We start from the raw sequence: 16,868 nt of genomic DNA, 5'->3' as shown, positions 1-16,868 counted from the left end.
CTTTCTTTTTTATTTTCTTCTTCTTTCTTTCTTTCTTTTCTTGCAGTTTTAGTCTTCCTCCATCCTTCTTCCTCCCTAAATCTACCACATTTAATATCTATGTGGTCATAAGAATAAACACATTCTGTTGAGGTTGTAACCTTTTGTATGAACTTCACTGTTAATCCTCCAGTAAGAACATACAGTAGATTGATTCTGTGCAGGAAGTGAACATTGTGTACACAGAGGATAGAAGAAGATCAGATTAGAGTCATGACCTGAACATTTGTCATTTATTGTTTTTATAATGATGGTCTGAGATTGTAGATGTCATAAGGGGTAATGGAAGCTCATTACCTGCATTGTCATGTACTTGCTGAGGAGATTGTCGTGCTGCTTAATATCCAGTCTTATTATTTAGGCAGTTGAGTTACAGTGAGGAATCATAGTACTGTAAACGATACATATTGGCATTCCAGTGGAATATAATGCCTTTAAGTGAAGTTGCTTGCATAATTTATTGGAAGTCTTTTTCATGAGTATATCTCCTATAAACCATGACTGAGTGGAGCAATTTGAGTGCTGCCTATCTCCCTTGTGCCAGCAGTGAGCCTGCAGGGCGTGTGGTGTCTGCCAGCAGAAGGGAAGCGTAGGACGTCCAGCAGGTTTTGGACAGACAGAGAGGGAGCAACGGGCAGTCTGTCAGCTAGAATATGATGGTGATATGCGAAACCGAAGTTTGGTGGAAATGAAACCTGAAATTCTTAGCAGATGGAAAATGCCCATATTTTGTGTCCTGGAAAGAAATAACTTGCTAATATATATATTTTGTTGTGCAAGGTGATCATTGCTTGCACTTGACATCTGGCTTGTCTCTTCCATACCACACAAATTACATGCCGGTGGTTTCTACTATTGGTTTATGGCAAGATCATCATCTTACATTATGACTAACAAGGACGATTCACAGGACATGATCAATTATCTGTAATCATATCACTGCCATGATCCTCTTCACCATGTTTAGATAAGACTACTTTGCACTGGGGTTTTTGGACATGGATACATGCTTGCGGGGGAGATGTAACTTAATTTAGGTTGTAATGTCTTTAGCTTGTCTAGAAATAGGATGCAGCATGTACATATTTCTCTCTGTGGGTCTGTTATGGCTGACAGCTGAGTCCAGAGGAGGAAAGCAGCTCGTTGGTTCCTTAGTTTGAGAGGGTAAACCTTTATTTCGCTAGAGAATGAGTTATCGTGGTTTTTCAGTACGCTGTATGCGCATGGGAAGCAGCAAATTGTATTCAAAATAACCAATACTACCCCCATTTGTCATGTTCATTTTGTATGTATTGATACAGGCTGTGTTCCCATAAAAGCAGCAAGAAGCAAATTGTTATAGGAAATGAATAACTCAAGAGACAGCCTATGATATTTCCCCATTTAACTATTACATTTTTCATGTGACTCTTCACAGTGTGGTCTAGATGTTTGTTTAGTTGCTGAGAGCATTTCAAACGAGGTGCTTGGTTCAGAAATCATGTTTGTTTTGCCGTAAAGATAAAAAGGCAGCACAGAAAGGAGTTATTAAGAGATTTAACATGACTTTTTGCTTTTTAAAATATTGCACATTTAAGTGTACGTGGCAGAGGTTTCACTCATTATTACTTGTATTTATAGACCTGCCTCTGTGTCTGTCTCTCTCTGACCCACTGAGGGCAAGTTTTCTAATATCAGTGATACAGGTGATCAAATACCCTGCAGAAAGACTATAAGCTTGACAACATAGCTTCTCTTTCAAACTGCGAAGATTTGTAGGAGAAGTTGTACAAGATGCATTTGTTGGGAGTTGTGACTGCTACATTTAGACATCTGGTCTGCTCTTTCTATTCTCTTGTTTCATTTGTTTACACCTTATCTATCATGTATCAAGATCCTAATCAAGGCCTCCTTCCTCCTGCAGTGTGTGTGCGGGCGCTGGATGTGACAGTGTCCCAGAGCAGTATCCAGGTGGCCCGCGGCCAGGCAGCCATCCTGCCCTGCTCTTTCACCACCAGCGCTGCCCTCAACAACCTCAACATCATCTGGATGGTGATTCCGCTGTCCAATGCCAACCAGCCAGAACAGGTACAGTACACATCACTTATGCACGTACAGGGACAGAGCAGTCCCTTGGTTTTTTCAGCAAATAGCAGTAAGAGTTGGTGCTGAATTAAAGAAGTGTAACAAAACGGAAGACTGCTGCAAAACACTTTGGTAAGAGTATTGCTGTGATGGTTTTAATTAGGTAGATGTTTGGATGGTGAGTCAGTTAACAGCCAGAGCACTGTGCTACTATTCTGAGACACAATGAGACCTATACTACTACTATGCTACCAGATGTATGCACCTAACTTATGTTCTAATGCACCATTACTGTATATGCATCATGTGGATGGCCGCACTGCTGCCCAACACCAACCTTTCAGTCAAAGCAGGTACACAAGACTTCAGTCACGATCTGTACGAAGGTGTGCTCAGATGCAGCGCAAAGAGAATTTTAGAGGTTGCACAAATGCATAGAAAGTCAGTGGGACAATTCAACGACAGGCAAATACACGCAGGATGAGGCAAGTGGCCCAAATTAACGTGAAAAAAACATTTGGTTTAGTTTAAAAACTTGAGAATTGAGAAATTAGCACAATGCATCCACAGGGAGGATCTTTGGGGCTTGACAGACCTCCAGCGCAGTTACATGACAGTATTAGCTCTTGCTGATGGTGATGATCACTATAGAAAACCCATGCTTACATGCTATATCTATTTGCCGAATGTACAGTGGCCTTTGCAATTGACTGCAAATCAATTTTGCACAAATACAAGACATAAAACCTCTCTTTCTGGTGCATCTGAACGCACCTTTAGGATATTAGTTTTGTAAATTATAGATATTAGATGAATATAGTAATATAGACATAGTAGTAAGCTTAAGGTGTGTCCATAGTCTAGATAACTCCATCACTTTCCAAGTTCTATCGTAGCCTGCAGGCCTGCAGTCTCATGTGGCACTTCTCTAGCTTTAAAACAAAGCTCATTTTACTGTTGTGAACATTGTTTGGGAACACTGGTAACAGTTTAATTTGTACACAAAAACACTGTATGATTTAGACCTAAGTTGTGTCTTACTGGCTCTGTTTTTGTCTCACTGGCTTCTCACCATTGTCCCCCCTGGCCTGCTGCTCTTATTTTCTTTCTGTTTTTCTCTCACCTTCCCTTCCTCCCCTCTCTCTCTCTCTCTCTCTCTCTCTCTCTCTCTTCCTCCCCCCTTGTGGACTTCTGTGATTCCATTTGAGTTGTTTAACGGCTGCAGCTGCAGGCCGTACAAGCTCACCTGCCTCCCTTCACTTTGAACTCCGGCGCTGGTCGGCCGTCCAAATAATACAATCATCTTCTGCACTAATTATCTCACGCCCACGACAGGCTCTATATCGCAGCTGTTCTCACCACACGCGCACACACACAAACATTCTGGCATTAGACAATCTGCTGGTCCAAATGCAGTGCAGCTTCCTATGCATACATGCAGGGCTTATTCATATATATTTACTGGCTTCAAACATACATGCATGCAGAGTGCACAATAAAAGTGTGAAAACGGAGATGCACTTTTCCACACATTCAGGAATGCACACATCAGAGAGTAATGCTCTCATGTGCACACCTGTGGATAAAGGCTTATACTCTTGTCTTCACACACACCAAGAAGCTGAAAACAACAGTGAACACAATCGCGTTTAGGCACTGACTCATGGATGAATGCACGTGACTTTTAGATGCCAGGTAAGTGATGATGGTAGCGGATACATGTAGAAGGCTGCATCACATTCACTGTGCTGTCATGCTATACCTTCTCAATATATCGCATCACATATGACATATACACAGTATGGTCCATATACATGTGTACCTGGGAACATTGGGTACAAGTACAGTGATGCACACAAACAAGTTCTTAAGTGCGGGTTGTCACGAACACCACAATGACACACACACAATCGGAATACTCACAAACAAGACGAAATTGATATTTTGTGAACTACAGCCCTGCCATCAGGTTGTGTGCCTGAAATTAGTGAGGTGTCTAAAAAGTGAGCAAAGAAATAAAGTGCTCGGTGGGGCGACAGCACAAGTACAAGGTCATTTCAGAGGAAGAGAATGTCATAAATGATTACAGTTGATGCTAAAAGCCATTAAGAATTACTGAACAGAATTCTGTACACTTCCACGCCCTCACAACCTGTGTTATCACTTTAGTGAACGCACCCGGACAACTCAGACTTCTCTTTGCTCACATTTGAATAGCATGTTTAGATAGGACTGTAATCAATGATGCCACTTATGTAGAACGGTCAGGGGGCTTCTCTGGCGGTAGTTAATATTTTTGTAATCACAACAGATCAAATGACTACGTGTAAAGTGGAAGTGGAGTTGCTTCTAGTGATGAACCCATATAGAATTACAACAAGTCCTCCAACCTAAATATCATATAGGTTGCTTATCCTTACCCTGGGATACAATCCATAGGAGCATACCAGCAGCAGGTGTACCAGTCCTTTGTCGACATGGTAACAATAATAACCCTGTGTCGTAGTTTAGTCCAGCTAAATGCTAAAGACGCTTACTATCTGCTGGATGTATTATTAGGCAAATGTTTGCATGTTCGCTATATCAACTTAAATGTTGATGAAACTGTATGTTAGTTTTGTATTTACACTTTATTTCTTCTGCTCACAAGTGTCCAAAAATCTCTTATGGGAGGTTTAATGAAGAACACAGTGTATAGTTTGAGAATAAAATCCTTCAGCATAATCCCTAATACACCTCATTCCACTGTAGTAACCGAATTCTAAAAAAAAAAAAAAAAAAAAAGCAATTAAGAGAAACTTTATAAAACAGCTTTGTCTTTACTAATTTAATTACACATATTTTTTTTATAAAGTTGCCACTACTGAAACTGAAATGTTTAAGATCAATGTAAAATGCTCAAAGAAATGACAATACCATTCAACCTTGTATCTCTGTATCACTGTATCAACTGTGGTCATAGTCCTGGTTGTTAACTCTGATTTCAACGTGTAGGCATGGAGCTCACAGGAGTGTATGTGTGCGTGTTTGGGTGTCTGTCCAAGTTGATGTCCTGTGTTCTGTGTATGTAATCTGTCCATTGTAACGTTGTTTTGATCAAATGTCCTGACCTCTTTCCTCTGGACTGCAAGGTGTGTGATAATCAACATAAACACAAACACAAACACACACGCACGCACGCACGCACGCACGCGCACACACACAAACACACGTAATGGCTTTATGTTTTCGAGCTGTTGTTTATGCTCTTTAAACTGTTTACTGGATATTGTTGTTATTTATGCTGATAAAAGCTCCACGTTCCCTTTTCTCTCAAACCACTTGTGAAACTAATTCCTAAAACAGATTTTGTGGTTACAATCATTCAAATTGTTAAAATAGTTAACATATCAAAAAATGTATATCCAGCTCTTTGGAGGCATCTCTTCATTTGTAAGCCTGGCAGTTTAATATTGCCATTGTAGCCTGAAATCCTTTAAAATCCAATTCTGCTACATATTCTCCCCTTATTTGCTCTAGTTGATGACAAAAAGTTGTTGAAAAAGTTTTGTCACTCCAGGACTGATGAAAACTTTTTGTAATGTCATTTCTGAATTAGTTTCAGTCTGAAAAATATATCAAATAGGTTTGCTGTTTTTTTTTTTTTTCCAAACTCAAATAGTAAAAACTGTGCAGTTTGAGAGAAATGAGGCTCTAGTGAAACTGAGGTCATAGAGAGTCTGTGGTGCAGAAATTATGTTAATCTGTAATGGAAAACATCTGTCATAGTATTTTAGATGGTCATATTCTGATCCTTATCTGAACTAAACAATCTGCCAGAGGACAGATAAAATAGACACTGCAATAGACCCTCAAAATGTGACCTTTTTCTCTCTTTGCTGCCCCCGTTCAACCCTGTCTGAACAATTTTTGCCAGACACATCAAAGAAAATGAACAAAGGACCCATTTCAGACAAACTCAAAAATGGCATCTTGCTTGGCTGTGGCTGGAAATCCTCCCTTTGGAAAGACTGAGGAGAGGTTAAACAACAATTCATAAACTCAGCTTCAACTCATTCTCTCATGTACAAAAATTATTTTCCTATTTGCTTGCTTATCTCCAGGGACATCATTAGTCAGTGAGTCATTTCTTAAAGTCATTTCAACAGGGCAAATCCTTCCTTTGATGAGGACCTGAACCCACAACCTTGAGTTGAAGGACACGGATGAGCACCTCACCTTGATCACTCCAAATTCAGATCGCTCACACCTTTGGTTACAATGTACACTTTAAACTCCAAGATCAAATGTGGCTAATCTCCCTGTGACTATTACAGTGACATTTTTTTTTGATACCAAGATGAATGTACTGTAAGCATACAGAAAGTGAGTGGACCAGAAATTGTACTGAAGGAAGTCATGCCATGAAAGGTAACTTACAGTTTGCGTGCATACTGTATTTTCATCATGCACAGTGATCCGTTGTGACCTTTTTCTTATGTAATGAACTGTTGCTTTTCGTTAAATTCAGTGTAATAAACCGTGTTGTTTGTATGCACAAGGATGGCCAAATTCACATTATGCTTTTTAGACATATTTTCATCTGGCAGCATAACAAAAGGTGTTTTTCAGCAGCTGACTTTAAATTTTGAGTGGCTGGATCTTCCTAATACCCTTCCCCCTCACGCCTAATACACCTACCCCTACCTTGCACGATGAACTTAAAAAAGCCGTAATCAGACTTATTCTTGGACATATTTCATTGGTATTGGATTTATTACAGTATCATTGGATCAGTTTGTACCTATTCTTGTATTTTGTATTTCTACAGTCTGTTCCAACAGTCTCTTTATTTTCTGTAAATGTCTTTTTCCCACCCACAGCTCCTATTCTACCCCCAGCTGCCTGAGGAAATGGAATTTCTCTTTGAATATTGTCTCCTGAGGGTTCATCCATTTTTTTTCTCCTTTATGTATTAAAACAAAAGGTATTTTTGTTTTATTTTTGCCCCGGTCTTGGACTGGGTCAGAAACTGTTGCTAGTGTAGGCCTGACAAGCACACTGAGACATGATAATGGCCTACACATATCAACTTGACCTGACTTGACTTCACCAACAGTCAGAATTTTTTATATCAGTGCCTCTATGCAATGATAAAAGTACCAAGAAGATAAGTTTAAAAACAGACATAATTGATTGTCGTAATGTCCTTGAATGCATCAACAGGAAAACAGAAACACAGCATCTTGGTGATCAGTCTAAACATTTATTGTATGTGTGGAAAATAGCTGAATAACAATAACATAAATTAAATAAAGAACATATTGTGTCCATTATGTTCAGAACATGTCTCAGAGGATAGAGATAACAGTGGTAGCTTACAGTCAATAAATTGAAGGGACGCTGTAGGGGTTTAGAGATTTATATAGGCTTTATTGAGGCGATGGCAGTGTCCCTCGTGCCTGGGGCCAACAGGGCCCTTGGGGTCAGTCAGAAGTAGGCTACGGTCATGAGACTGGTACAGTGACAGAGCATATCTGAAGGTTTACTGTGTGCATCCAATTTTAGCTCACACTTACAGAGTGCATCACAGAGCATCAAGACGCAGGATCAAGACTCGGGATATAGTACAATGAGAGAGGATGCTTGTACTTTATGTGTGTAGGATTTTAGAAAGGAAAGGACATAGCAGAGTTTTATAGCTGGGCAAGCAGTGGGGCATCCAGCCAGTCTAGCCAGAGTTCTTAGGGCCATCCGCCATCTGAGTGCCAGCCATGACCTCTTTTCTCCCTGCGTACAGCTACAAAGCCAACCAGGTCACGTGTGAGGGTGAGGTGATTTATACACACACATACATATGGTTCAACGCAGTGGACAGGGTCACAAAATAGGTGGAATATGGCACAAATAAAGCTGTAACATACACACAGAGAACACATTTATGTGTCCAATACGTTATTTTTGATATATTTACCCTGATTTATTCCTCTATCTTTCTTCCTTTTTTAACTGTCAGAAAATTAAAACCCACAGGAACTCAGAAAGATTACACACAAAAAAAAGAAAAAAAAAGCTGGGACAGGTGTAAAATACCGCACAGGTTAGGGCCTCCTTTAATCCTCTGCTCATTCATGCACACACACAACACGCACAAACAGAATATTGCGTGTACGGCCGATTGATTGGATCACTTTCACCGAGCATGCAGATTATATTGTCAGGTCATCAGGAGGGCAAAGCCAGGTCATACCGATGCTGTCTGTTACAGAGGGAAGCAGAGTGGTAGGCAGAGACAGATAGACAGAAAACTAGGAAAAAAAGATTTGACGGGAAAAAAGTGGACAGACAGAAAGTTAGCGAGACCACACTTATTAGACTGAGAAACAATTACTGTGGCAGGGCAATCACACACACTCGCTCAACAAAACTCAGAACTGATGCAGTCCCCATGAGTAAATGGATCTACACTGAGACACTAAAAAAAAAACAAAAAAAACAGAGACACACACACAGAGGGAGAGAGAGAAAGGAGATGCAGTTGCAGGCTCTCATCACAGCTGAGGAGCTGCCTATTCAACTGCACATAAGAGGACAAAGCGAGCGTACTGCACTCAGGAAATTGCAGCCGTGCAATTTACAACAGTTAAGCACTGGTGGAGGACACGGTCACATACACACTCCTGCACTTTCATCAGAACTATCCATCTCACGCACACACACACACAAACACACAAAAACACACAATCACACACACACACACACACACACACACACACACACACACACACACACACACACACACACACACACACACACTTGTGCTGGTTGTTTCCCTGCCTGGGTCTTTGAACAGTTCAATGAGGGCTCTTTTCACCAAAGTGAATAGCCCCTCTGATTCCCCTCCATGCTTTTTGTGTGTGGGTTTGCGTGTGAGTTGGCGCACGCCCGTGTGTGAGTCTCAGATTTCTGTGCGCATACCCTGCATTTGTGTGTGTCCTCTTCATCTTTTGTGTGGGCCCAGCTGAGGGTGAGAGCTGTTTTGCATGTGGCTCGGCCTCACAAACGAGCTGTTCAGCCCAAGGTTGAAGCCTGAGGGAAGCTTTTCAACAAACTGATCCTTCATTGCTCTTCAATTTGGATCTGAGACAAGCTTACCTCAATCTGAAGGTGTGAATTCATCTCTACAAGTGTGTTCTCACTATGATTATTCTTAAAGGTCATTGATGATAATGATAAAAGGTGAGGTTTTGGCTGAATTTCTTGCTGGATTTGATTCCTTGTGCAGAAACACTGCCTGCGATGCTTGGATTCATCAGATTGCAGTTTATATACTTCCAAGTTAAGATGTTTTCAATTATGCATACCATTTAGTGGAGTTGCTTTTATCTAAAGAGCTTTATAGTACCATGAAAGCATACTTTTAGTATGTGCCCGTTATCCTAGAAATTATCCAGTGAGCGAGAAAGGACCCCTTATAAAAGAACAACTTACAAATAAAAGTTCTCTTTGGTTTGTCTGTCTGTTTGTTTGTTTTGTTTTTTTCTTAGGACATAAAAGTCTGTTCACTCCTTTTACTTACTCCGTCCACTGTCAATCTATTTTTCAGCCTCTTAATAGAACTAGGTCTCCCTCTAGTGAGACTTATTTATAACTAAAGAAAATGAAGAATCATATTCATATACAAATGACAAAAAGCATTGGGTTCTTACGACTATAATAATAGTCAAAAGATTGATATAATATTTAAGTTTTTCGATTGTATTAAAAAAGTGTGAGTTGTTGATTCTCTATATCTATTTCTCTTTTCTATTTCCCCACAATCTTTTCCATGACCTTTTTATCACCAATGTCTCTTTCTGCCATCCACCCCTTCCCATTTACTTATCTATTTTTACCAATCCATTTCCTTCAAATGTCTATCTTTCTCTCCACTCCCCACCCTCTCTTTCCCTTCCTTCCCGACCCTGTGACGTCCCAATCCAGGTGATAATTTACCAGGGTGGCCAGGTGTTCAGCCTCGCCAACCACCTCAATGGTCGCGTTGGCTTCGTGGCCACCATGCCAAGTACAAGTGCCTCCATCTTCATCAACAACACCCAGCTGTCCGACACTGGGACCTACCAGTGCCTGGTCAACAACCTGCCAGACAGAGGGGGGCGCAACATCGGCGTCATTGGGCTCACTGTGTTGGGTAACTAACTGCACATTTCCACAGACATTTAATTTTTTTTTTGTTTCAAAGAAAGAAAAGAATAGTTTCTTACATTACCAGACAGCAGATATACAGCTGCTCCTACTATAACAAACTTTTTATATGCTTTGGTCATATCTCCCTTCATTGAGACAATGTAAATCTGCCTAAAATATGTATCAGGTGTCAGTTAAGGTCAAAGAAAAAGAATAATAAGCTAGCCCTGTCCCGTCCTGTCTTGTAATACCACTTTGTACTTCAAGAGGTGATAGTAAGTCACTGTAGTGTCAAGTCTGCCCTCAGTTCTACATGAGAGGATGAAGAAGTAGTAACTGTGAGTAGGCTATAAACCTGTGTTCCAACGCTTCCTTCACTCTTTCCTCAAGCTCAGCTATTGATGCTGCTGCTCCAGCCACTCTCCCTCTCCCTCGCTTTATGCGACCTCTCCTGGCTCGCCCTCTACTCATGCCACTACTGCATCTTCCTTGTCTCTCTGACTGGGCAGACTGGGTGTGAAATCACCGTTGTCAGTCTAACAATAACCAAAGCAACTTGACTTAGATCGGCCAGTGAGCCCAGTCCCGGAGTACACAAACAGCATGTTCGCATGCACACCCCGAATGACAGGTACACAGAGAGGGTTGTTAAAGAGACTCGCAGGCCCGGTAAAAAGTTATGGATTTTTTTGACGGTCTACCGACCCACTAATGTAGCGGCCCACCGGGTTTTGTCCCGTTATGCCCAATGGCCAGGCCAACTATGGAAAACATAGTGGCCACCCCCGCCCCCCAAGGGGAAAGGGAGGAGGGAGGAGGGACCAAAGAGTATATTTCCCTGTTTGTTACAATAGGGGTGGACACCCCAACTTTCTGGTAGTATGCTGTTCCCTATTTGTTTGGAATATGAATTCGACAGTTGGCAAATTCTTACACATTGCCCCTTTAACTTGGAAGGTAGCATTTCATGCCGATTGTAGAGCTCTAAAGAAAGTTAGATTGCAACATTTTAAACACAGTCAACCTTGTGACAAATTGGAGGTTGAAAGTTTATTTTTTAACTTGTTAAACAACAAGAGGAAGACACACATTTAAGCAGAATGGAAACACTGTTGGAAATATGAAGCTCTTCAGCTTTTTGTACATATAATTTCCTCTGCTATTAGGAAAACATTACATTTGCTTTGTAAAGTGGTTATGACGACACCGACTGCCCACTCTCTCCATCTGACAGTGCCCCCCTCGGTGCCAGCATGTCGAATCCAGGGCACACTGGATGTAGGCAGTGACATCATGCTGATCTGCAGCTCAGAGGAAGGTATTCCCACGCCGTCCTACTCCTGGGAGAAGCTGGACGCACTGCCCAAGCTGCCGCACAACGCCATGCAAGGTATTACAAACAAGCTGGCCGTCGGAGTTCCCTTTTGCCCCACCTTTGCTGGTAAATCTCACAAACATAGTGTAGCTCAGACTGAGCAACAATCCCACCATCACACCGTCACCTGTCATGTGCCAGGCCCGACAACTGTGTGCCCAAAGGTTCCCCTCCTCTCATCCTGCTGAGGGGTGATGATGGATGGATGGATGGATGGAGTGACTGAAACCATGTGAATTGTGAATGAGTGTGTGTCTGTGTTTCAGGAACGTGTTTGTGTATGAGCAAAGTGATTTTGTGGTGTCTCTCATGCTGAATACCAACTCTGACACAGTTGTTTCAACTGGACTCGTGCAAGCAATCTGGCTGTACTGCTTCCGCTTTAGCTAAGCGGAGACCTAACTTGCATCCAGCTACTCTCATGAGAGGGTGTATTGGAGTTGCAGCTGGTTTTCAGCATCAGAGATCTAGTGTAGTGGACTCTCCTTTTTTTTCCAGCTGTGCTCATTGGGCCATCAAATAATCTTCATCACTGTCGCTTTCTTTGTTTGTACACAACTGGTCAATAGCAGCCTAATATACAAAGAGGTCACATCATTTGCAGATGAGTCCCACAAAAATTAAGTTGATATTTTTACTTATACAGCTATAGAGACAAATACTGCTGACAATGGGAGGGGATTTTAAGTTTGATGAAACAAAATCATAATTGCAAATTCAGCAACAGAAGTTGTCTGGCAATCAGCTCTTCGATATGTAAACATCTAACCGAGCTTCAAAGAGGCAAAAATGAAGTTCATTTGTACATCCTGCTAATTAAATACATGAATCATATATTTATCATTCACAGTCTACTGAGGTATTTCAGTTTAACCTATATAAGGTAATAACACAATATTTACAGGTATTAGGGCTATCTTACTAATATTGAATTGTAACAGCTGCACTCTTAAAATCTGTCTACTTAATGATCTCACCCGGCTTGACATGTCTGTCCTCTTACATCAAAGAACCGCGTTGTATTCATGTATGCTTCTTTAAATATTTGAGTTTGTTTCCTGCTGTTTGTATTTGGTTCAAATTGAAATGAGTTCCTGGATGGGTTGATGTGACTCCTGTCTCTTCGTGTGTTTAGTTTGACACATACAGCCATGACATCTGTCATGTCACCGTCAAGAGAACAGGTGAAAATCTGGCTCGAGTCCTAGAACTCAAATATCCAGGAAATACTGAAGCCTTTTTTAAGTCCAGTAGTGTACATCCCAGTGACTCTAAGCTCACAACTTGACCCATTCATCATTTATGACAGAAAAGAATCTGCAGCTTTACTTTTTTTTTTTTACTGCACAGTATACTTCACTTGTACACCTTGTATTAAAAGTACATAGCACCCTCTATTGGTAGATAGTAGAAGTAGTTCAGTTCAATGTATTGTAATACCTTAAACAACATTAGAATGAAAAACATAACAAAATTCACATTTCATACAAATTTCAATGTAAGATACTTCAAATTGACTCTGATGTTACACTTCGCACTCTTTTTGCAATGTTTTTTTTTGATATGCATTGGTTCAAACAGTATGTGTGCTTTGACATTGTGCTGTGTGTGTCATTGTGTGTGAATTTGTGTTTAAGTCACTTTGAATGTGGCTCTGTGTGTCTCTTCCAGACCAAATGCAGGGCACTGTCACACTGAGAAACATCAGCACCAGCACCTCAGGACTCTACCAGTGTACCTCCAGCAACGCTATTGGCAAGAGCACCTGTCTGCTCAACCTGCAGGTTGTAGCACGTAAGTACGCTCAAATGCACAGCCCCTGTTCACGTCATATACAGGCAGGCTGACACATTCCTGAGTTTGTGCACATTTATAGATGGAAAGGCTGCCTTCTCGTCTTACTCAGACACTGACAGAGGGGAATGAGGTTAGAAGCCTTCTCTTTGAATGACACCTGTCAAACAGACGGATAAACAGAAAAACAAGAACAAACAAAGGGCAAGACCAGAACGTCTTGTAGATAGCAGCACTCCCCACATCTGACAACAATCAGAGAACAAGACAGAGAGTCAGTCCCGGTCATACAGGGTCATACAGTTTGGATAGTTTGACAGGGAGTGTTGTAACATGGCTTTGGGTCTGTTTTTTCATCTGGCAATGTGTGACAGGCCTACACTCAGTGTCAGAAATGTACAGCATTACGACACTAGTAGTAGTAGTAGTAGTAAGAGGAGGAGGAGGGGTAGGAGGAGGAGGAGGAGGAGAAGTTATTTAGGGGAGTTTGAAATACCTCACACATTCAAAGCAGTACTGTATTTCTCTTTCTGTGTCCATTCTTTCCTTGCTACTTATTTATTGTTGAACTTAAAGACATCCAATATATACTGACCAACAAAGAAACTGTAAGCGGTGGCACTTTTTAAACAGCTGCTATTGTTCAGGTAACACTTGCCATGAGGTTAGGAAATTGTATTTTAAGAGTCATAATGCCTGAAAAGATTAGATTACTGAAATCAGAATGGCTTGAAATTGCACATATGATCTTGAAAGCAAGTTAATCAAATTACTATTCCTTTGTTCTGTTATTTAGTTTTCTGTAACCGATCCTGGATAACTTAGACTGAATTTACTGTCAATTATTTGGCAAGGTTTTGTGAAACTTTCCCTTCCCGTCTCCCTGTCTTGCAGCCCAGCCTCAGAGTATAGGTCTGATAGCAGGGACCATTGCTACAGGAGTCCTGGCTGTCATCATCTGTTGCCTCTTAGTGGTGGTTTCACTCTTCTACTGGAAGAACAAGAACAAATATGATGAGGAGGAGATCCCCAATGAGATCAGGTCATTGGCTGAAAGCCTCTGCTGAAGTCAAGCAGGGATTGTTATTTGCATATGTATTTCAGACTGAGTCAGTGTGGAGACTACATTTGTGTTCTATCTACTCTATTATAAAAGGTGATAAAATGTAGCAGTAGCTTGGTTTTTCCAATTGAAGAATAATACGTCTGAATTATTAAGCATTCAAAATCTAGCATTCGGCTTAATTTTATCTCCAGGCAGCAATTTTTTCCCCCCCATCATCACAGGCTAATTTGTCTGTTAATACAGTCTTTGAAGCTTGTCAGTTGTTTAAATGGGCTGCAATCTCTCCCCCTAAATCACTCCATGAATCATTTGGAAGGTAGTAATTGTTCAGATATTCAAGGCTTTGGTTAAAATTGGGATAACATCTGCCACATTTTGGGCTAAACTACCATCCCCCATTCACTGCCTCCAAGCAGATTGTTTGTGAACTTTTTAAACAAAACTTCAGAACATTTATTGTATATTCATTGAAAGTATATCTGAAATTGATTGATTGAAATTAAATGCAGCCTAATCGTAGAGTTGACTACAACAGGTGAACACAATAACGTTGACACTTTCTTAAAATAATGAAATGCATTGTTTGCACAGGTGTTTCCAGTTATTGTGACCACCGACTGTATGTGACAGGGTCCAGAAAGATATAAGAGAAAAAAATAATAAATAATTAGTATTTAGATTCTGTTTGTTGCAACTTGACTATATAGAGAAGCTCTTTTAAATTTGAATGATTCATAGAGGATTTGTGTTAAATATTTGAAGATGAACTAATGTCACTTCTTATATTACTGACATCTTCACAACATCAACTCCAGTCAGTTAAGAACCATTAAGGATTCAGAGCTGTATTTCTAACTAGCAGTAACTGCCCAATAAATCCAAGTTTTCTACAAAACAAAACAGAAAAGGAACTGAATCTGTTAATCTAATAAAACACTAAGATTAAACTTGCTTATTTATTATTATTATTCTTTGTATGTTGTAAGAATATAGATGCGTATAAAGTGGTAATAATGACTGTGTGCCTGGAGCACACAATCAGCTGAAAGATGCTAAAACGCTCCATACAGCTAATGGGAACTGCAGGTAATAATTTCTCTGTGGGGTCATCAATATACATCAATGATCCATTGTTCATATAGAAATATTGATAAGAGCAGCGTTATGATTTATTTTAAGTAATCTAATAAACAGGACATTGATGCTGCATTTGAAGGTGTAGATGTTTCTCCAAACATAGTAACTAACCTCTCTTTGAAATCTCTCCTCAACAGAGAAGACGACCTTCCTCCTAAGAGATCATCATCAGTGAAGGCTTTCCATGCAGACGCCTCATCCTCAGAGAACGACACGCTGACGTCTACCAACACGTACAACAGCCGCTATTGGCACAACCCCAAACCCAACTATGACACCAACTCCTACACTCGCTACAATGGAGACACACGCCAGACCTTCTCCACTGCTGCCCATGGTGCACATGGACACGGACAGGCCCAGAATGCAGGACATAGCCACAGTACAGTGGTCACAGCGCCCGGCTCAGCACCACTGACCCGCCATGCGCAGCCCACAGCGGCAACAACGACATCGTTTGCCAATGGCAGCCACACACTCCCGCCACCCAAGACTCTGGTGGTCACGACAAACTCTGCCCCGTCCCCTCCCACCATGGTGCGCAGCAATGGCTCTGTTAGTCTAAAACCGGCGGTGACGTCCACACACGGGCAACACACGCACTCCTACGCCGTGAGCCAGGCCACGCTGGAGCGGATGGGGGCAGTGCCTGTCATGGTGCCTGCCCAGAGCAGAGCAGGCTCGCTGGTCTGAAATCTGATTTGGCAAACTGTTAGCTTTGAAAACAAGACTAATGTTTGGTTGTGATGTTTGAAATTCACTGATGAAAAACAGACTGAATATGGGCTAAAGCAGCCCACCGCCCTTTACGACTGTGTCTTTCTGTATTTCTCGACCTTTTTATCTAAAAAACAAAAACTAGGATTTTACAGTGCAGAGTTCATTTAATGCCAATTCCTTGATGGACAGGACCATTCATTTTATAGACAAAGCACTATGTGGATTTTATTCATCCTCTTATTGGATGGAATGTCTTGGTGGGTGCAGGGGGAACCACTTTTCAACCACTTGGATGATTTCACAAAACTGGAGTGAATAGTTCTGCAGAACCTGGATTCCCAGATCTTATTCAGGGCTGGATCGTTGTAATGATTGTGCTTTTTTGGACTCAAAGCAACACAAGGCATTTTCATCTCAGTGTGTCCATACTGCATGGCCGGAGAGAAGTGAGCTTGGATTTCCCTCATAAATGCATGTGTCCCTTGTTTTAGGATAACTAATTAAATC

The 16,868-nt window shown here is 41.1% G+C and overlaps 1 protein-coding gene across 4 annotated transcripts; it reads left to right on the top strand.

Moving 5' to 3' along the window:
* Positions 1-2,052: 2,052 nt before the first annotated feature.
* Positions 2,053-16,334, top strand: igsf11 (immunoglobulin superfamily member 11). 4 transcript variants are annotated; one of them, XM_040131454.1, is made up of 7 exons: positions 2,053-2,106; positions 10,066-10,273; positions 11,504-11,659; positions 13,316-13,378; positions 14,411-14,480; positions 15,779-15,978; positions 16,081-16,334. In XM_040131454.1, exons 1-7 carry the CDS (start codon positions 2,068-2,070, stop codon positions 16,332-16,334), a joined length of 990 nt encoding a protein of 329 aa, XP_039987388.1. In that variant the 5' UTR covers positions 2,053-2,067. The 4 variants fall into 4 exon arrangements, with proteins under 4 accessions (XP_039987388.1, XP_039987386.1, XP_039987385.1 ...); XM_040131452.1 differs by having other exon boundaries at positions 14,333-14,480; XM_040131451.1 differs by having other exon boundaries at positions 13,316-13,438; positions 14,333-14,480.
* The last annotated feature ends 534 nt before the right edge of the window (positions 16,335-16,868 follow it).

This window comes from Xiphias gladius, chromosome 7 (genome assembly GCF_016859285.1).
Source record: "Xiphias gladius isolate SHS-SW01 ecotype Sanya breed wild chromosome 7, ASM1685928v1, whole genome shotgun sequence".
NCBI lineage: Eukaryota > Metazoa > Chordata > Actinopteri > Istiophoriformes > Xiphiidae > Xiphias > Xiphias gladius.
This window is presented reverse-complemented; position numbering and strand designations above follow the sequence as displayed.

Bases quoted from the DNA above. Each gene is read 5' to 3' on its own strand.
- igsf11 (XM_040131451.1), top strand. From the start codon at position 2,068: ATGGTGATTCCGCTGTCCAATGCCAACCAGCCAGAACAG. The intron at 14,481-15,778 runs GTCATTGGCTGA...TCTCCTCAACAG, and splicing joins GAGATCCCCAATGAGATCAG to AGAAGACGACCTTCCTCCTA. The intron at 15,979-16,080 runs GTGCACATGGAC...CGCAGCCCACAG, and splicing joins CTTCTCCACTGCTGCCCATG to CGGCAACAACGACATCGTTT.